The sequence below is a fragment of the Athene cunicularia genome, assembly GCF_003259725.1.
Source record: "Athene cunicularia isolate RWA chromosome 5 unlocalized genomic scaffold, athCun1 chr5_part1, whole genome shotgun sequence".
In the NCBI taxonomy this organism is placed as follows: Eukaryota; Metazoa; Chordata; class Aves; order Strigiformes; family Strigidae; genus Athene; species Athene cunicularia.
The window spans coordinates 30,349,874-30,372,640 of record NW_020799101.1 but is presented as its reverse complement, the minus strand read 5'-3'; the positions used below and the strand labels follow the sequence as shown (position 1 = coordinate 30,372,640).

General features: G+C 37.3%; 1 protein-coding gene across 2 annotated transcripts in view; it reads right to left on the bottom strand.

Annotated features, from left to right (window-relative positions):
* Positions 1-22,767, bottom strand: part of PRKD1 (protein kinase D1) — a 75,355-nt gene that overhangs the window by 18,034 nt on the left and 34,554 nt on the right. For both annotated transcript variants that reach the window (XM_026849921.1, XM_026849922.1), the window contains 10 exons: positions 16,448-16,658; positions 14,754-14,831; positions 11,121-11,325; positions 8,459-8,582; positions 7,606-7,683; positions 6,380-6,659; positions 4,006-4,058; positions 2,570-2,642; positions 1,497-1,603; positions 935-1,096 (listed from right to left, as the gene is read on the bottom strand). In XM_026849921.1, the coding sequence (XP_026705722.1) occupies positions 935-1,096; positions 1,497-1,603; positions 2,570-2,642; positions 4,006-4,058; positions 6,380-6,659; positions 7,606-7,683; positions 8,459-8,582; positions 11,121-11,325; positions 14,754-14,831; positions 16,448-16,658 (1,371 nt within the window). The remainder of the gene's footprint in view (positions 1-934; positions 1,097-1,496; positions 1,604-2,569; positions 2,643-4,005; positions 4,059-6,379; positions 6,660-7,605; positions 7,684-8,458; positions 8,583-11,120; positions 11,326-14,753; positions 14,832-16,447; positions 16,659-22,767) is intronic.

The window sequence follows — 22,767 nt, the reverse complement described above, 5'->3', positions numbered from 1 at the left end:
CCCAGGACAGGGGTCAGATCCCTTCCCTGTCCCTGCTGGCCACGCTATTGCTGACACAAGCCAGGATGCCATTGGCCTTCTTGGCCCCCTGGGCACACTGCTGGCTCCTGTTCAGCCGGCTGTCAATCAGCACCCTCAGGTCCCTCTCTGACTGGCAGCTCTCCAGCCACTCCTCCCCAAGCCTGTAGCGCTGCTGGGGGTTGTTGTGGCCCAAGGGCAGCCCCCGGCATTTGCCCTTATGGAAACTCCTCCAGCTGGCCTCAGCCCATGGCTCCAGCCTGTCCAGGTCTCTCTGCAGAGCCTCCCTGCCCTCGAGCAGATCAACACTCCCACCCAACTGGGTGTCAGCTGCAAACTGACTGAGGGTGCACTCGATCCCCTCGTCCAGATCATCAATAAAGATGTTAAACAGGAGTGGCCCCAACACCGAGCCCTGGGGGACACCACTCGTGACCGGCCACCAGCTGGATTTAACTCCGTTCACCACAACTCTTTGGGCCCGGCCATCCAGACAGTTTTTTACCCAGCGAAGTGTGTGACCATCCAAGCCACGAGCAGACAGTTTCACCAGGAGAATGCTGTGGGAAATGGTGTCAAAGGCCTTGCTAAAGTCAAGGTAAACAACATCCACAGCCTTTCCCTCATCCCATAAGCAGGTCCCCCTGTCATAGAAGGAGATCAGGTTTGTCAGGCAGGACCTGTCTTTCATAAACCCATGCTGACTGGGCCTGAGCATCTGGTTGTCCCTCATGTGTTGTGTGATGGCACTCAGGATGAGCTGCTCCATCAGCTTCCCGGGCACCGAAGTCAATCTAACAAGCCTGTAATTTCCCGGATCATCCTTCCGACCCTTCTTATGTATGGACATCACACTGGCCAATTTCCAATCTGCCTCATCTCAAATTTCCTTCTAGGCATATTATTAATTTCTTACCTGAGTAATTAAAAACTTTGTTATTCTCTCTGGTAATCTGCCCTTTTCACTTGATAAGATCATCTCCAGCATGTCTCCATGGAGTTTTTCCATAACAACAAACACTCTTTCGGGCGTCTCAAACATACATTCCAGATTTACAACCCCAGGATGATGAAGATTCTATTAAAGATAAACACAGCACTAGATTTCCCAATATGACCAGTAGGTTTTATCATTACATAGCCAGTTTTCAGACCCCCCTTAAACCAGACAGTGTTTCATAATTTAAACTGTGCCTAACCTGTAGGTGACAGTCATGAAATTTCTAGGGACAGTACAGGAGAATGGATGAACTACAAATTAGTTTAACAAATATATATTTCCTTTATTGTGACTGGTGCTTAAAACTACAGAAATTGTAAAACCTAACGTGACATTGCCAATACATTTGGTCATGGTTGTTTATGCAGATTTAGCAGAAAAAATACTAGTGATTATCAATTAAAATAATTATCATATTATCTGGTATTAATAGAAATGTATAAATGGAGTTAATACAGTAAAAAGAATGGACAAATACCTGTAAAATTGCAACTTCATTACGAAGTTGACTTTCCTGTTTCGTTGGAAATCTTAGTTTGTCAATTATTTTAATGGCAACATCTCTTCCTGTTTTGCGATGTTTTCCTGCATTAATAAAACAAAAGACTTCTATTAATTAACATGATTACTTCTGAAAAGTGTTCCGCTTTCACTGGAATGTACAAATGGCCACAACCAAGTAATTCTCAGAGCAGGTTTACAGCAAATTAAATCATTAAGTCATCATAAATTTTCTATCGTTTCCCTTCTTTCTACCCTTTGACAAGAGAACTTTTCTTATTATCACCTGACAAAGCTGTTTAAACACATAAGAAACATACACATATGAGAAAGTCAGCTCTGCATTTCAACAATATAGATGCAAAGTTAACTCTCTCATATATATATATATATGTTTGTTCATATACTTAACCTGCATGCTCTGCAACTGGCAGGTTGTAGGCTTAGTTCTTCGATAGTTGCTCCAGACTAGCAAATAATGAAATAAGTGATTGCCTTTAAGCATGTGAGTGCATGTCCCAAGTTTATCAGAGAGCCATAGAGATTCTTCAGTGAGATATTTGTTGTTAGTTCTCACTTCACATTGTCTCAATCAACAGTTGTACCTAAATACACCCCCAAAAACTGCTGCAAAGAAGGAGGAAAGAGAGGAAAAATGGGTAAGGAAATAAAAACCAGAAACAGTTCTAACAAATTACTGAAAAACAAAGAAAAAAAGGTCGCAAAAAAATGCCAACAAAAACAGCAGGAAGAAAAAAATTTTTTTCCCATTATATTCTCAAAAAGAAGAGTTTTCTGTACTTCAGGGTCTTCTTTACTAGAACTTACAGAGCATATGAAGCTATTAATATAAACTGACCCACTACTGGGTAGAAAACTACAAATTACAAAAAGACTTTTTCAACAAAACCCAGTTTCATTATTTAATGAATGCTGCTTATATAAAATAATGGGCAGCTAATTTCTGCAACAAAACATTTCAGATTCCAAATTTACCATTCAAGAAATTTTCTACCTTAAGCATAATTGTACAACATACTAAAGCCTTACCTCCATAAACAATTCCAAACTGTCCTGATCCCAACACCTCATCTGGGAAGATCTGGTATACAGTGCTAATATCCTGTTTATATAAACATAAAAAATATTAAGCCCTGAGATATGGAAACAAATTTTATATTTCATTTGCTTTTCTAGTGACAAGTAACATACATTTAATATAGTACATTTCAAAACGTATTACCTGCCAAAAACATTCATATGAGTTTTCTTAAAAGCCACATTAACTTCAACTGCTGTAAAAGCTGCTGAATCAGATCGGTTTCAGCCACTGCCATCTTCCAGGCAAGTAGCCCCCAACCTGTAGCATTACACTTAAACTTTGTGAAAGCTGAAGATGAAAGTATATATGGAAATAAAGAGGGTCTTGTCAGCAACATTCTACCCAGATGTCACAGGATTCTAGATCTCAGAATTACTGCTGGGTTTTATGAAAAGAGAGAAATTACAAATTTAAATTTTTCTTGGAAGAGTTCCTAGGTCAGCTTATGTCAGGCATGGAAATGCAAGTGGTTTCTCTGTTTATAGGAAGCTTTGTGAGTATCAGCAGTTCTAGGCTTTGGCTTTTTGTGCTTGTCCACTGAGAGGGGTAAAATGTTCCATCTGTGCCAGAGGGAGTCTCAAGTCTCACTATTTCTCAGTGCCTAAACACAGGCTAAAGCACAAACTTAGCAGATTCATTTGGGAGACTCAAACACACCTCAAATCTTGGAGCTCAGTTTCATTTTCCTGATATTTAACCAGCAGCATATATAATGAAAAGTAAAAGAACGCAAAGCAGTTGATAATAAAGGCTGTCTTCCTTAGGAAACAAATGGACACATCCCTAGCAGGCAATCTTTTTCTGGCAAATACTGCCACAAAGCTTTACTTGGCTGCAGGGAGTCCTGTTCACTTCCCCTGCCCATGAGATGGAAAACCAGTGGTGTGACTGTTTCCTTATCTGGATGTTCTTTGTCTAACAGTCCTAGTGTAAAAGAAACCCAGAATTCTTTACGTATGTGTAACAAACATATGACTCTTTGTTTGGATAAAGTTTCATCTTTGTACAACAGAGACTATCTGATCCCTCAGTGATGACAAGAAATAGAGTATTTCTCAAGGTTTGTGATTAGCTTTAGAAAGTTCAGTTGACAAATTCCATGAACTAATAACTTCTTCATCTCACTTTTCCTTTTGGTAATTAACATCCTGCAAGGATCAATATTTAAATTTTGTGTGAAGTGAAATTACTCCTATGTAATTCTTGCATCTCAAGAAAAGGTGCCATGAAGATAATTTTTCTCAAAAGTTAGCAAAGCTAATTCTACAAAAAAGTGAAAAATGGCTGATGGGAACTCCTGTAACATTCCCCTTTGCAAAATAGATCAATGACTTTGAAAGTTTAATCACAGCATGTCTAGCAACAGCATCCAGAGAACACTCACCACATTTTCTTGAACTTGGCAGTTTGACACAGAAATACTGATGGATATATCCCCTGGGGAAGGAAGTGAAATATACTTTAGATTGCTGTGCATTTAGTTCAAATACGTAGTAATAGGAAATGACATTTACATTACATCAATATCTACTGACAGTTCTAGAAATTGGACTGATTAGGTCAGCTTGTTCATCTACCAGCCAATATAAAATTACAGCAGTCTACAAATATGTGACTTGAACAACAGTTTTGCATTGTATGGAAAAGAACAGAATTAGACATTTCATTATTAATTTTTTAATAGTGGAATCTCATGATTCCCATTTGTAAGTTTATTATTGTTTTTTTCCACTCTGTTTCGGAGCTTCGTATCTCATGCAAATACATAAGTGCCACTAGGGTTAACTCTTTTTATTTAGTGGATTTAATAATCATTTTTATTTATAGTGTCACCTATGATGTATTTGATGTCATTCAGATAAAGGCAAACATGCATTCAAATTGGTCTGCATACTGTTAAAAGTAATACATGTTTCAACTGGCTTAAGAGGCATCATTAAAACATAAAATGGAAACAAAAACTTGCACTTGTGCTTTATTTAATACAACAAACATCAGATCCAACCTCTACAAATTCAGATCTAAGGATGTTGCCATAAGCATTTTGAACTGCAAACCTACTGAGGGGTTCAATAAACTTGAGAATACACCTATTGCTAACCGTATTACACAAAGACATCCTTTTGGGGAGGAAAGAATGATTCTCTGGAGCACTGCTGCTTGTCTCCTACCTAAAATCCTGTTCATGCTGCCTTTTCATTTTCCTAGTATGGATTTTAGCCTTATCAAAACCAGTGTCTGCTATTATAAAGCCTCTATTACACATTGAAGACACTTGCTACTACCCATCAGCACCTCCCCTAGTTGCAGTAAGAAGCGTGAGTAACTTCTGCCCTATATGGCTTATTCCCTTATCCCTTCCTTAGGAAGAGACTGGTTTTGGAATGGAATGTTTCAGTTATGTAGATGCTATTTATCATTGCGAATTTGTTTTCAAATGTATGTATTGCTTTGTGTTTACATGAAAAAAAAAGCATGGACAAAGACATGGCTGAGTCTTACACTTTGAGCAGAAGACAGAAAGTTGCTATCATTCTCACTCCCCAGAGGAATTTGTTCTAAAGATCTCAGATGACCTTAATTTTTGCACAAAAACCCCAAAGGTAACTACTAACTTGTAAAGAAAATTTTCAAACTTCCCAAGAGGGATAGAAGTCAGCTGTCATTCCCAGTCCAGCATTTTAGGCGATTTGTCTAGCTACGCTGGGCTCAAACCAGGGACACTAGGCAACTAGCCCCACTGAAGTGACATCCAGAATTTGACACTGTTTTATGCAGGAACCCAATGGAGAAAGCAAAGGACAGAGCTGATCTAATCTGATAAGTGAGCTGTTGTGCCTGGAGATGTAACGCCACAGCCTGTTGTATTACTTGGTTTCTGAAGGGCTTGAAGTCTCATTAGCATTTTGCGCTGCATTAATAGCATCCAGATGTCAAGTGCTAAAGTGGGTGTATATTGTAAAAAAAGGTGTAATCCAAACTGTGTAGACATATCCAAATTTGCTTTACACCGACTAGGCGGGGTACAAGTAGCGGAGCAAACACATGCCTAGTAGTGGGGAATTGTTTGCTCTGTGCTACTTTGTTATCAGTACCTGAGCTAGATTTAAACAAGTTTTATGTTTGGGTTACATAAGTTGTCATCTTTGTTAGAGAATTACCCAAAGGTATGTAAATTGGAGGCAAAGATATATTCGGTCCTTTTGGTCCCTGGTAACATCCATGCCTTGTTGTGCTTAGTACAGCTGTTCTTCACACTTGAGCTCATTTCATCTCAGCATGGGACAATGTGGCAGTTGTACAGCCAAATGTGATGAAAGGGAGCGTATCGTCTATGCTGCAGTAACCTAAAGAGTGAAGAGCTACTTCTGCAGATAGCTAGAAACATAAATTACAGTCATGATGGGAAAAATCTATCAGTTCCCAACTGGAGCTTAGGAACTTCATGCCTCTGCACAAGGAGGCTATTACTCATGTCAACAACACAAATGTGGATGAAACGCCTCTTTACTGATATAGCAACTGTTTGTTCACTAGCAAATCTGCATCTTTTATATTAATACAGATGTCATATTAATAACTGGAAACATAGATGAGAAACAGTGGTGTTTAAAATAATATGCAGACAGATGCTAAGCCATGACAGAATAGCCTTTACTAGCTGTGCAATACTTCCTTTCAGTGTATACAGAAGATTGAACAATGTAATTTGTGATATGACTCTACTTATCTGAAATGGAGGAAATGAATAAACTTACTGTGCAGGCTGGATCCTGACCCAGTCGATGCCCCTTTAGGGATGACGGGCATCAGGGCGTGCTGTATTGCCATCTCCCACATTCGTGCCACATCGATGCCAATACCACTGGTGATAACACTGTTATTCAGTGGAACACTTGAGAGGTTTTCTATGTTTTCTCCAACATAATAGACTATATTTGCTGTGCTTATTTCAAAACAATGAGGATTGGCTCCTTGAGGCAGCAAAGTGAAAGTTTTTGCAGGTTCCAGAGACAAAATTTCAGACAATGGGATTTCCTAAAATGAAAAAAAATTTTACTTTCTGTGTAAAGATTATCACCATATAAAACTAATGCATGAACTTCATTTAACTAATTTATGATATTACCTGTCACTTTTAACCACATGCCTCTTGAACAAACAAAAAGGCTCTGAAACTCCATGACACAGAGGACTGTTGATGGGAAAATACTACATGTTTCTTTTCAAGACCAAGTAGAACTTGAATTATTTAATTAAACTTATCAAAGAAAGCAATGAGGTGCCATCAGAAAAGAGCAGGACCATCCACATATCAACAGAACTCCACCAGTAAATTAAACCCTGTTAACTCCTTATTTAATAAAATTAATTTGCAATAAATTATTTGCAGAATAAGTCTAGTTGACATTAAGATTCCAAATCCACCTTTCACACAGGTATAAACTTGATTGTTTCATCTTGAGTAACAGAGCAAATTTCACTGGCATATTTCCCTGAGAGGAAGCCAAATGAAAAAATTACTTTCCATTATTAAAATTTATTACAGTAATGCCTAAGGAGTTTAACTGCCTCAGGTAAAAGGATATGAGCATTAAAACAATCTTTTACAACCAAAATCACAACATAATGTCCAAAGGACAGAATTAAAATAATATATATGATACCTAATTGTTTGGAAAGAATTTGTATTATGAATGACAGAATATCAGATGAGTTTCTTGGCAGGATTTGTCTCTGGTACTGGCCCTGTATAAAAACCTTCCATCTCCACAACATGTATTTTACAGGTCCTTGTTAGATGACACCTTTTTGATCTGAGACTTGTTTGTGAAAGGCAAAACACACATACACAGCTTAAATAATGAAAACATCCATAGATTGAAGTTATACAACTAGCATACTTTTATAAAGTATTTATAAATTCAGCAGTTTAGTAATTATATTTTGCTCGTACAAAAAGAGATCTTAATATATTTCTTACTTTGTAATATTTGCTTCCAGTATCATTTTGGAAAAGTGTAATGCACTTGCTGTCCAGTCTCCAGTAGTGTCGTTTCCTCTGCAGTGAAAAACAGGGGAAAAATATTTCCAGCATTTTCCAAGTAAACTAATGAAATGTTAATTTCTCAAAAGCATCACTTCCAAAATGTTTCACTTAAGTTTGAAGAAATGAATTGTGAATGAAAAGATTAATTTGCAATTACAAGATTTTTATGAGGACTTTATATTTCAGTTTAGGATTTAAATGGCCACCTTCTGTTTCAGTAATATCCTAGCTCTATACAAATTGTCTAAGTTTTAAAAATATAAAATGTCACTTCAATGTCTGCATCGCATTCAGCACAATTTGCTACAGGTATGCCACTAAAATAATTAAACTTTCTTTTTCTATCAGTTTTAACACCGCAGCTCACTTTAGAAGGCCACATACGGAAATCTTTATTCGTTTTAGCAGGTTGGAATGAAAGTAACTTTGTTCTACACTCAATCTATTTTACAAGTCTTAATTCACCTAGCAGTAAGATATCTAGGAGACTGCAGCTGAAGGTAGAGCTACATTCCAGATCCGCTAACTAGAACTTCCTTGAGAATGCCTTCACATTTGGCTGCCTATGATAATGCAACTGACATATTCAGACATCTTTTGTGTGTTTTAACTGTCTCCTGTGTCTTACAAGCAGTGCCAGTTCTCAGTTATGACAAGAGTCAGACTTTAGGAATAACAAATACTGTAAACAATGCCTTACATAAGTGACTGTAAGTATCCTTAGGATCTGATTCTGCACTATCATATAGTATGTACAGTAAGATGCATCTTCCTTAACATGTCTTACCAGCGTGTCCTTGCTTGTATAGTGAACCATCCAACCCTCCTTCATTACTGTGCTACTTCTCCTTTTTGTGTGCTTCACAGATTGCACCACTCTCATTAATGGAATGTTGTTGCTGGTTGAAGGGCTTAAGAATAAATGCATAAAGACTTTTAAAAAGAAGATAACTTGGACAGAAAGAAAAAAATCCTTTTCAATCATAATAATTATATACACAATGTCATATATAATATATAATACAATATATATATCCAATATCCACATTTGTGTTTATCATCACTATGAGACATGGACTGGACTCTATTTTGTCATTCCAAGTATCTTGAGATTACAAAGAAAAGAAATTATAATTCTACACCAGGAGAATGTCAGGAGACCTTCTCAAGGCTTACACACATACACACATGCACACACACACTCTCCCAAAAATACTCCTAAAGATGAGCTAAGAAGATGGGCAAATGACTACAACCTCAGCTAGGGTGTGGGAGTCATAGCTCAAGCCTGTGCTATGCATGATTCAGACCAGAACTTGATCTTGAATCTCCCATAACCTCAGTAAACTTTGTCCATCAGATTACTACCCTGTGATCTTTCTTGGGTTCAAACACCAATGAAGTGATGATGGTTTACAGAATAGAAATGTGTCAGCTGCCTAACTGCATGTATCCTGGCAGGGCACACCAAGAATCTGCTTGAAACGCTCAGAGAAAGAGGTTTAAGCTAATGTATCTTCTCCTCAAAGACCTAAAGCGAAGTCCCACTGCTTTGAACTCTGGGCTACACATACTGAAACTTTCCATGACTCAGCTGATACACAGAAAGTTGGGAAGGCATAGAAACTTGACAGTACGCCTGATAGTGCCATCAGATAAAATCTGGAATATCTAGTCGTAAGAAGTAACCATGCCTATCTTCCCACTTTCCTTGCTGTTAGAGTTAACCATTCCTAAAGCAGATTCTGCATAACCGAATATGGACTCACAATCTGCTTCAATCCTAAACCAAAATGCTTAGTTATTTCTGGCAGAACTTCAAATGGTGATGCCGCATTGTATGTGAAAACATAGCAGAGAATGCTCATGTGTTCTGCCCTGCTGGCAAAACAACTGGTGCAACAGCTCCAACGACAAAGGGCAGAAACCGCACAAGAACAGTATCTTAAGTTTCCACAGTTGCTGTGACTGTGGATATCTGCACATGGCCCTGCTTCACTGTAATGATGTACCCTGGAAATAATAAACATTTTATGAACTGGCAGTCTCCAATAAAAATGCAAAAAGTGTGCTGTCTTAAAGTTTCATTAGGACTGTAAGATACAATTAACATCTATTTTTTTGCCCCAAAATTATCAAATGAGCTGCAGTTCCTATGTAACTATATGTGTCTATACTGACAAGAGGTTTACTTTTTTTATTTGCCTCTTATAGATCACTCCAAAATAATCCATGGATATGAAGACTACCTTTAGAAATAACTGAGGAAAGGTATTACTGGAAATACAGGGATGCCTCTCAACTAAGCAAAACACGTACCTTGGTTATTAATGTTTTTATTAGTTACAATTGGGTATTTATATTTTGAAACCCTGCAATGCTGTCCATTTAGTACAACTTGGACATTCAAAGTGTTATATGACACTGATTTTGTGATGTAAGCACAGGCTTACATTCCAGTGATACAAGGTGACTATATATAGTTTCTATGTAGATGAATACAACAGTAGGAAACCAGTTCACTGTTGCGGGAGGTAAAACTGCATATTGTTGAAATGGATTGCTTTCTATTAGTGCAACAGGTATATGTTACTAACAGAGAGCTAAGGGAAACGTGTGACTGAAACTGACTCCTAGTAAGCAAAATAAGAGAGGCAACTGCAGGTCAAACTGGGAACTGTGAAAGAAAAATATTCTATAATTCTTCAAGGTACAGATCCCTTTCATCAAAGAAATTACATATGAAAGGATCTTAATTCATTTTAGGTTCCCTGAAAATGAGTAATCCCTACTTTCTTCCCTACTATTCTGTACAGTTCCAATAAGTGAATAATGTTTCCTTCTCTTCAGACATTTCAGAGGTAAGTTGCGCAACTCAATTACTATTTTCCTTCCTGGTTAGTAATTTCAAACCACTACTCTATTTTGAAAAATTGCTTCAAACTATTACTTCAAGTTTGTGAAACTTTCCTTCATTCTAAAGGTACCTAAAAATGCAAACAATTCATCGAGAGCCAATTATACCATAGACACACAATTTATTTAATTTTTATTTTTGTTCATTTAAATTACCAGGCATTACACTATAAGTCAGGGAAAAAGTGCTTGGAAAAAGAAATAAATAAGTAAAAAAAATAATTGTTCTCTATTGTGCATGCACAAATAGTTTCACAACATATTTTTCATAAGAGAACAGACCTGTAACAGTTACTTGTGCATCAGTTTTCAGCTGATACTTCGACAGTAATTTTTAAGCTTCTTTTAAATTCCTAATGCATATATTCAGTGAAGCAATCTCACTGCAATTTCAGAACCACCACATATCAGTAGCTCTCTCCATTCTCGATGAGTGAGAACAGTGTCTGTGTAGATTATCCCTTGAGTCCTAAACATTATACTTCAAAACAAATACAAAAGAAGATGAAAGGTACACTCACTCCCCAGCTCACCTGATCATCCTGTTCGACTCATCGTGATCCGGATCAGCATCCTGCATTTCTCCATTGTCACTGTGGCATCCTGTCATTGACATCTCAGAATCATGAGCTATAGATTCTTCCATGTCATCTATAAACCCACTGTTTCTTTCACTGTCATTGTCATCACTCCCTTCTTCCATGACCACATCAGACTCAGCCCCAGGACTAAGAAGATCTGGAATATAATTTCTGAAGTTATTATCTGAAAACATACAATACTCCAATCGTAATATATCCTGACACACTTTGAACTCAAGTTCTGTTTGCCTGGATCAATTTCTACTCTACATGTATTGGTGAAGTGTGTATTTTAACCGGTCCTTTAGAAAATCACTACAGAAAACTAGAAATGCACCAAACTAAAATATTTTCAGAAATACAACTTTCTATTAAAAAATGCCCAAGCCAAAGCAGAATTTCTTATCCTGGACTTTTATCAAACATTCTATGCAAATGAGCTTTATTTCTGAGATCTTCCATCAGATTTTCTATACAGCTTGAACACTGTATACTGGCTTGATGGCTGTTGGCAGGCTACAGCTGCAAAATGATGCTAGAAGAGCAGTAATTTCAAAACTAGGAATTTTGTAATATGATGATAACATGATGATAAACTACTGAAATAACTCCCCAAACAATTACTTATAATGTGAACTATATTTTTTTGGGAGGGAAAAAAAAAAATAAATTTCCTTTGCACCAGTGTTCTCGGTGAAGAATGCACAATATGGCACAATAATCCATACTATTGAAAAAATGCTCCTTGCCTCTATCAAAAAGTCCAATATAAGATAGTATAGAAAAAATAAGATTTAGGATTTAACTTATTTGACTATGGCATAGTATTAATAGTACCTGCCATCTTATATTTAAATTATATTAAACTTTCCAGTTCCAAGATTAGATATACCTAGGCAAGATGAAAGTATTTTCATTATATTACTGCTTGTAAACAGATTCATCTGGAAGACAGAAAGCATGAGAAAATTTATTTACCTAAGGACTTACATTACAGAAACAAATGAACAAAATCCCAAGCCAAAAAAAACAAAACAAAAAAAAAAAAAAACAAACACCAAAAAAAGACATTTTGTTGAAACTCAAACTGCTGCTACACAGGCTGTGATCTAATATGTCAAAATCATTAGTCCTGTCAGATAGTAAAGACAGCATTAGTTTTTCTGGGATATTTGCAGTATTTCAGAAATCTAAAGTAAGGTTAAAATCACATGGAAGACACCAAATATTCTCACCAAGAAACTTTTGCCTAATTGTGTCAAGGAAGGTTCTTGACAGTCAGTCTAGATGATGCCCCCAGAGCAAAAGCACACTGAACTGGCTGACAGCAAAATGTTTTGAATTGATGGCATTTCACTTAAACTGGAAGTGCTGAAAGGTCTGTTCCCATGTACAGTTATTTGGATATATGTTACTGATGTGTGATTAAGGGACACATTATATTTCATCTCTAGCAGAAACAGTCATCCAGTCATGAATAACACTTTACAGTGCAAGGCTCTCTCTTTGCTGTTCCTACATCACTTTTCTAATCTCTATTTTTAATAAATGTACAATCAGTTAAAAACAACCTCCTACATTTAGTATATAATGTGTTTATTAAAGAGAGCATACTTGGAACTTTATCGCTTCATTTCTTCACTATTTTGGGGAAGATATATCACACAGCAGATGGACAGAGTGAAAGATACTGTATTTTACTTATTAAGTTTGAAAATAATGTGAACCAAGTTACTATAAAAATAGAAATGAGATACCAGTATGAAATTGCCTTTGATAATCCTAAGGACCCTGTATCAGTCATTTAGGACACACAAGAGTTCTACTTTGACACTATGAATATTATTTGGTGGAAAAAAGGCAAATTCTACAAATTTTAAGATGGAGAGCTATGAGTAGTACACTTGGGAGTAAGCTTGGAGTACGTGTTCTCAGCCTAAGTGGCTTTGCACAAACTTTCCTCACTCAGCTCTTCCTCAGACAAACCATCACTCGCCATCAGCCCAGCAACAGATCCATGTGTAGGAGACAAGTCAAGAAAAGTAGCATGTTGCTTGTGGGGCAAAGGCAGAGAGGAGGCACAGAGGGTTTATTGGAGGGATAAAATACAGCTGCCTCAGATGGAAAGAGGGAACTTCAAGAAGTAATTCAGAAACAAATGCAATTTTTTTTCACTTAGTCCAGCTGTCCAGAAACAAGGCTTGCCTTCCTATCTTCTCTTGGCACTTTTGAACAATCCTGTTTTGCACTCCTCTCTAAAACTGCACCTATGCAGGAAAAATTTTAGCACTTATAAGCAGATTTAGTTACTTTCTCTGACTGCAAATCTCAGGGAAAACTCCATACTGTCATCAATGGAATTAATATATCATGGTATATGGATAAGAAATTGCATTTGAAAATCAAGCCATAAACTTCCATAAGCACTGTTATTTGCACTCCTGAAGAAACAGTTATGTTATGGGATGGTTAATGGTTAAGTGAGGTATACATGGTGTAAATATATATAAAATAACAAATAATAGTGACTCCAAGAGTCCAGTTTAAGGTGCATTAGAGAGGACATGAAGTAGGAATGCAACATCAATCTTCCAGAAAATGATGCACCTTATCACATATCAAGGTGGATACTCAGCATCTGAAATATTTTTGCCTGCACTAATTGCCATTAAACAGAAAAACTTTGCAGTAATGCAGTCATACTACTACGAGAAATACTATGAAAAATACTAGCTAACATTCCTAATTTTGAATATTCTTCATATCTCTTCAATAAAGTATATAACCAATTTAAAGTTTCAGAAAGGATGCTTAATAAGGCAATACTTTATTAACCTCAGAAGCAGTTTAGGCTGACAACTTAACATGGTAATATGCATTAGAAACTGAACATTCGCCACATTTCTCATTCCCTTATCACATAGAAAAGTGACATTTTCAAGGCAATCAACAACTCATCTATAACCACACTTTTTTTCTCCGGTACCGTCTGTCAAGCCTACCCATACATTCCTATACTTGACACAAAACCAACAGCACATGTATGGAAAATTCAGCAGATACTCAAGCCTTTATTTCTGCAACTGATATGATTAGTTTCATGCCAATAGTAAGCAGTGGAATTTTTTCCTGGAGGGCCTTCCCAGTTCTTCCAGGTATCTTCCTTCACAGGAAGATTATCCTAAAACAAACACTTTTGCTTTTTCCCCAAATTAAAAATCAATTTTGTGCTTGTATCTGACAGGTGAATGCCAGCTTCTCATGCATGTGGCTTTTTGCTTTACTCTGGCATACGTCAACAGGCCACGCTCGCTCGGTCATTTTGCTGCTGACACCTCCTCTGTGGCACAGCTGAGCCTGACAGTGCCACATGCTTGGAAGACACACCCTCCAAGCTGATGGTATACGAGCCACTCATAGCATTCAACCCATCTTCCTCTTCAACATACAATAGAAATATTGAAGAGGAAAGGCCACTCCTAAGCCACAGAAAAATGTGTCTTTGTATATGTCACAGTTTTACACTTCTCTTTTATTTAATTGATGATTTAAACAATGACAGAAACAATTGTTAAGGCAATTTACCTCCATTAATGGCAACTTCCCCCAGACAGTTATTTGGCACTTTAGGAGCACAACGCTTGTGACAGTTGAACCTACAATCTGTTAAGAAAAAAAGGGATATAGTAAAATTATTTCTCTTTTTCTGTCACACAGTTGTATTTTTTCCTGCTATCCAGCCTATAAATGTCAAGCCCTACCATGTCACTCATGCAAAGTTAACATGTTCAGAGAGTGTTCCTTACATACCACCTGCTAGTGGAAGGGAAGGGGTGAAGATGCTAGAAGTGGAATAAAAGCATTACCAAGGGCAGCTGGGTGGGGGCACTACCTGCAGCTGAAGCGTGTGCTCCCCTCTTCTAGGAGAGCAATCAGGAGACTTGAGTGCTTGGCTGCAAAGCCAGAGCTGCTTTTCTAGTGACAGAAGCAAATCAGGCTGCAGTGTATCCACTGCAGCTTAAATGGCTGACTGCAAATCAAGTGCTGAAGGCTGGAAGTTGAAACAGCAGAAACCTAGCCAACAATTGCAAGCAAGAAAATATTCGTTCTTTGCATGGCAAAGCAATTTCTGGACAGCTTTCAGTGGAGGGGTCCTTCAACACCTTATTTTCCAGACATTTTTATTTCACTCTACCTTTACTTGTTTTATATGTGTAAGTACCACTTTATTCGATGTCATCTTAACTATTTTCTTTTGGATTATGGACAAATTTTACTTAAACTAAGAGCTGTAACACGCCTGGAAAAGCAAAGAGCCAGGACAGAAGAAATATACTAAGGATCCTTGTAATTATTTAATTTCACATTGATCCAAAAGCCAACTGAGGTACAGCAGTGCCAAACTGTAGTAAATTTTTTTAAAAAAAAAAATCAGTTTAATATTTGCTTATGTCACTAAGATTCAAATTGAACTAAAGTAGGCGATGCTTTCATAGAGATTTTGGTTTAGCAGAATCACATTATGTTAAATGAATGCCACTTTGTATTTTTGCAAGGTGTTAGTTCAAAGAAGCAGCGCAAAGTACACTGATTAATTCTATGGTAGTTATTTATTTTAATAGAAGGACAGTGATTTTAAGGACCTGCTAGCCAATATTATCTAACACCACAGCATGCACAACTCTTTCTATTTATGGGCACTAGCTGGCTAAGATGAACCAGTAATCTAGGCTACAATCCAAGGGGCTTGATTCACTTTGGCACCTGCTAAGGTACAACACCGTAAGACTTGAGAGCACATTAGTCACACTGAAAAAATGTGTTTCTAAATTCTCATATAAGCTCATCTTATTTTATTTCCATCACAACTCCCCCAAACCCCTGAATTGCTGGGACTCAGGCACATGCTTCAATTCAAACATAAGCCTGTGGATTGAAAACAATTAAAGAATACAGTCCTTTGTGTTAACTAGTCTGTTGTAACTGCCTGTAAGCACGCGCTCACCCAGTGCCAAATACAAGATAATTTACACCTAATGAAAAAGATGTGAGCTACTGCAGATATACCTCAGGATAAGAATGAACAGCCACGCAGCCAGCTCCTTCAGAACAGCCATTACTGTAATTTTGATTCCAGCTTAATCCAATGTAATTGTACTTGTGCCTACACCCAGACTTAGTGAAGTAATCATGAGTAAGGCTACACAGTAACTACTCAAATGGTAATTTACTAATTTTATTATGCTTAGCTTTTAAGTTCCTAAAGGGTGTTTACTTACCTTTGCACTGCAAACCCTGTCTAAAAAGCCCTTTGAGAAGCTTCTTACAGTACTGGCAAACTGTTGGCCGTGTGTAAGAGTGGATGACAAAAGTGTGAGGCACTTTAACCTTGGACAGTAAGATCTTGTCTAACTGAATAGGTCGTCCAATGTAGGACTGTGAATTTGATCTCTTCTCTCGCCCAGTGAATGATTCTGATGGTGTCTTTTGCTGTAAAATATATAAAAAGAACATTTGAAATAATCATGATTTATTAATTTTAAAAAGAGTATTGTATTCATACACACTCACCTCGAGAATAGTAAGTCACATGTCATAAAAAGTAATGTAAGTGCTTTTACAAATTAATAGAACACAGAACATACCCCTCTCAGACTGCTTTTGAAAAACTGGATTGGTATCAAACAATACCTTTGCCAACACTACTATCATACATTTAACACTGTGGATGAAATGGGGGTTTGTTGTTTTTTAAAAATAATATTTTTAATCAAAATGAAAATATCCATTAAAGATTTATCAGAAAAGCATTTTGCACTCTAGTAAAAATCCAAGACATTTGTAACTCTCTTCTGTTTTGTATCACAGGTAACTTTGAAAGGCTGTGTTTTTTTGCATAAACATTAAGAAAATTATTACTTTAATCTATGTCCATGGAGGTTTTGATAGAAAACAGATTAGCGTTTTCCATTCCCTTTATTTATAATTTTTGCTATCACTAATCTAGCCACATTTAGAGTATGAACAACAGATAATTAGGTAATAATAGGTATTTAAATGCATATATATTATCAATTGAGACATAGTCTAAGGTATGGAAAGCAAAGAATTCCTGAAAGAAACAAGTTACCTTATTTTCTCTACTAAATTCATTTAGATGTAAATATGGCAATTACCCCAAGGAAACAATTGACCCAGAAAACTGCCTTCCCCTATGAACTGCCCTTGAGAAACAACCAAACTACACCCACAGTTAACATGGAAAGGAGAAAAAAAAGTGGTAGATGCAGTCTGATAATTTAAAACTCAGCATCTTCTTGCCACCATCTGCAAATAATCTGAAAATTGAAGGCTAGAAAACATTCCTTCCGAAGTTCAGATAGGTTTCTTACTGTAAAGATCAATTCTTTTGGCTATAATCTAGAACTGTCTTCCCAAAGATGCATATGCGACAGCTTTGCTGAACATTAGAGCTACCCTGCTAATTGACAACAATGTCAGCATCACATGTATGTCCATTGTACAAATGCAGTCCTGTCAAATCAAGGAAAAATATGCAAAATACATTGTATGAGACAGGTACATATTGTCACCATAAACAAACTAGATTGAAACAAGCATAAGAAAGCATGTATTTTTGTTATCACAAATAACAGTGGAAAAAAGTATGAGTCCCTACTTAGTTTCAGATCTTCATACTCTGTAATATACATATGAAAAAAACAAAACAAAACAAAACAACCCAACAAACTAGTCTCAGATTACAATTAAATTTGTTTAAGATTTCTTAATTACCAATATTGTTTGCCTATTATTTCCAAGGCAGACTATATTAAGTCTTCCTAAGTCAACATGAACAGGACTTTGGCAGGGAGGGCAGAAGCCCAGCAGAAAGGAAAGAATGAGACCACATATAGAGCACAAACTGCATTGCTCAGCTTGTGCAAACTACCTGCAAATGACAGCCCTCCGTACTTTCGGACAGGACAAAGCTCACAGGGGGAGCCAGAAATACTTATATGATCCTCTCAGTCTTTTATGTAGAATGGAGACAGTTCTGGCCCAGGCTGATGCTCCGTTATTCTCAGTGCAGTGCCTTACAAGTTACATCCTCAAGCCCATGCTGTGGTCAGATACCTAGCTCTGAATTTGGTCTTCAGTGCTCACAAGAGCAGTTATGTATGTGACATACCACACTTTAATATAAATATTTTCTTTTTGAATAAAGTGAATCTTTAATGGTTTGCCTTAATTCTAATTACTCCCTGCAAGGCACTAGTCACAACACCTTGCTGTCTTTGTCTTGAATACAGACATTTGGTGGACTTTTCATTTGTAGTGACGCTATTCTCTTAAAATGTACTTTAATTGAAAAGGACTAATTCCTTAAGGGGAAAGAGGTCTATTGCTTGCTTTCATTATATCACTGCAACAAACTAATATATCAGTTTACTGTTCTTACCACTAGAGCTACTTCTTGAAAGATCTCTTGTCTGAAGTACGAGTGACAAACACCTCCTACGATTATGATCTTTCTTAGAACCCTATCTAATATCACCTAAAACTACTTTGTGTTGCCATTCTTTGCCTTCATTTTCCAAATTACTGCCTAACCAAAAGTTATTTTGGCAATTGAACACTGCTAACATTTTTTTAAACGTCCAAATTACTTATACCTAGTTAACCTCATGCTCAAAGGATTTTAGACAAATGGTTTGGCACAGTTTTTCTCACCAAATGCCTTGCAGATTTTAAAAACTTCAGTAGTGTTGCTGTAATGTACTGAGACTAATCTTTGGCACTTATATGATTAACAGAGAGAAAGGCTTCCCTGCAGCTTTGTATTTGACCACTGACATGTGCTGCCTAGATGATGTCTGATCAAATCGCAGATGTGGTACAGTATGACTGTGGGACTAATTATTTGCTATATTTTTTTCTTTTTCAGCTTGATGGCAAGTTTTTGCATTTTAATGTGCTAGTATATGCTTCTGGATGGTTCTGAGAAAAGGTCAGGCTGGACAAAAAGTGAATTCTAGATGCTCTATATTGAGTCAATCCTTTCTGAAAGGTAACTGCAACAGTCACTCATGAGCTTTGCTCAAATACCATGTTACCACTGATAAAGCATTTGTCCTACTGTTTATTAAACTTGTTCCTCAAAATTTATATCGGTCAATGAACAGTTATCCCTTTTGAAGGACTTACTTGAAGTCTCATTTCACATGGCTGCTGGGTAATGTTAGAATAGGCAATTAACTACATTTTTGCTAGTAAATTAGAAGTGTTCTCTACAGTTCAAGTGATAATACTAAAAGATAAACACTGGAAGACCTACTGCAGGATTTCAGTCTTCAAGACTGGTCTCTAATTTTTTAACATGACTTTCATATTCAAAATGTTGTTTGTATTTTTGTTAAAAATAATATACTGAGAATGCATAACAAATTCAATAACAAATGAACACAACAATTTCACCACCTTCACCTCAAAACCAGTGAAAATAAATGGGTAGGCCTAAACACACTCTAACAAATTCTTTGTAGGCAATATCTGTCAATTTTTTTCTATTTACAGAAAAAGTATTTCAGCTTTTCTCTGTCATTCTGCAAGCACACACACGTAACACACCAGCAATTCTTAATTTACAGTGTCATCAGGTCAAGTAAGAGGTGAAGCTGAATTTCGCCTTCTCCTACACTAGAAAAGACATCAGCAGTCCTGGATCTGGTCTCTCTCCTGCATGCCCAGGCCTGACACACTGGACTCGAACTCCTTCCCTCTTCCAGCCAGAGGCAATGCAGCCCTCAGCTCCTGCTCAGTGGCAGCAAGGGAAGGGAAGGTGGTGACAGAGAACTTATGGCAGCAGCAGCCAAAGCATCACTCCACACCCTTCTGATGACTGACTGATTAGGAGGAGGAGTACCTCCTCCCTCTTGTCAAAGATGAGTTTCTCCTCCTACTACATTCCAAAACTCCTGTCAGTATCCCTCAAGTTTAACTTCCAGTACTCCCAGCACCAGACAGATGCCACAATTAAAGTCACTGAAAGAAAAGTAAACCAGGAACTATCCTGTTTTTACTGCAACAGCAAGTATCTCTTCCACAAAGCACCTTCTTCTTCAGCCGGTGTGCCTGGTTTGTTAGAAAGATAAATTAGTTTTTCCTGGTAGTCAGCCAGACTACTGACTCAGCAAATCTGGAAACTTCCCAGGAAAGGATTGCTTAACTGGATTACACTATGGAAACTAATAGCCTGCGTGGCTCCAAAACACTAAAAAGTCCTTTAGAACAATCGTCCCATCAAGGTAATCTATACTTTAACAGCTCCGAATATGATTTTTTGAGTGACAATGAACATGAAGAAACACCTGCAGATATTTAACTGTATGGATGTCCACCCAAGCCAGTGACACTGATCACACCCAGAGACTTCAATTATGCCTTAAAAGTGTGAGAATATCTAATAGAACCCAGTGTTTGCTTACTCTTTTATCTTGAATAAAGGTGGGGTTTTTTTTCATTCCAAGAAGGGAGAGGTGCCAAGCTTTTCCCCAACATGGGGCATTCTGCATGACTCTTACTAGCTGATGCCGTCTGAAGCAACTCACGGTTTATCTGGTTAAAGCTATTCCGGGACACAAACAGTGGCCAGAAGCACATTGTACAGAACCCTGTCACTGCAGGAAGGAGACAGTCCTCCAAATAACTGCTAGCCCAAAGGTAAATATAGCTCATCCTTCCTGTTGTTTTTACCTTGTCCGAATCTATTGCAAAATACAATTAAGAAACTGAAATAAATACTGATTCCCAGTCAATGGATTCAGCTGTTCTTACTACCTGGGTATAAGATTGTCTTCTAGCAGTACATCTATCCCTCCCAGGCACAGAATTCAAAGAAACTTTAGGGAGATGCTGAAGGGACTAATGGGAAGCAATAAAAACTGACTGCCTGGATGCAGAGTTGTCCTCTTGGGAACAAAGACAAGTAGGGACCAGCCCTGCAATCCAGCCGCACGGGCTAGGCTAAAACAAAACAAACTGCTGTTTGCCTGACTTCTTTCTAGAGGTTTCAACATTCCCACTAAAAATGTCGCAGGGAGTGTGACAAAGCTTTACTGCAGTTTCATGTTCTAGAAGAGTCAGAAAAGAAATACTTCAATTATGACATCTGATCATCTACCTTTAAATCATGCTTGCAGAAACACATTTAAGTCAGTAACCTTCACTCAGAAGACAATAGGCTACACATCCTATACTCTTCTAAATGTATAATTTTTCGAACCTGTTCACAAAGAAGTGCTAACCTTTTTCAGGCTCAGTATCTAAAAAGTATTGTGACATTATTCCTGTATGTTACACTGAGATAATTAAAAACAACACAGGTATTCCTATAATTTTGCAATGTTTGCCTTAGAAGAAACAATCTATCATGAGCTAGGTTTTTTTTATTTACTTGGACAACTGAGAAAAGTGATGTATATTTAAAAAAAACAGACAGCAATAACTGTCTGCATGAAGTTTCATTTTCAGTGTTGAAGCATACTTGTCGAAACATGCATTTCCTTCCTACATTGAAGGCAGAGGATAAAGCCTTAATATGTTCATATACAATTTCTTCACAGGAAGCTACTGTCAAATGAGATGCTAGATATCTATGTAACCACAGGAACTACTATGTTTTTAATGCAATGCAAATGTTGACTTTCTTTTACAAATTAAACTACGTGACTGTAATTAAGTGAATTCAAGGAAACAAATCTTCAGTTAAATATACTGAAATATCACACTTAGACTGCAATCAACTGTGTTGTCTTTCGAGGCTTCTTGTACTCTTCTTTTTAAGTCAAGTGTATGATTTAATCCTACAAGCACCATAGTTAGATAGCTATGGTCTGAAAAACACTTCAGTGTCACATGTGTAAACACATCAAAGAACTGAATTCAGTACAAGCTGTTAATATTAAACTATCCACAGATGGAAATTATTATGTACCCTGCTCCTCCACTCAGACATCAATACCAGCAAACAGTGGTTTGAATGCTCTGTCTGTAACCTGCCTTATTTTTTAAAGTAGCAAGAGAAGATTACTGGGTTTCAACAGTCATTGTGTGCCTACACTGACTTCTCAGAGTCAGAGATTTCCCAAAACAAAAGCCCTTTGTTGACAAAGGATTTGCTAGTGCCAGCAGGCATAGTAGGGCTTATATAGCACAAAGCTTTTTTCCTGCATCTTACAGACCCAAGTTCCTTCAAAAGTACTAGGTTTAGCTTGATCTTCTATTATGTGCTTCATAATTTAAGTACAATAATTTAAAGTAATAAATTATTTCCATTTAAGTCTCCTGCACTACTAGAATGCCCACATAAGCCAGACTCAGCAGCTCTGTTGTGCCTACTGCATAGAACTAATAAGAAAGAAAAAAAAAAACAAAAGAGACATAACATGAAACAAAGGTGACATAGCCAAGTTAGAATTCAAGGAAAACCCTTCAGAAAATCTTTGCACAATTCTTGTTCACCCTATCACATATGAGTATTGCCTTTTCTTTGGTGTCGTCCATCCGTCCCCCTTCCCACCCATCCGTCCCCCATCCC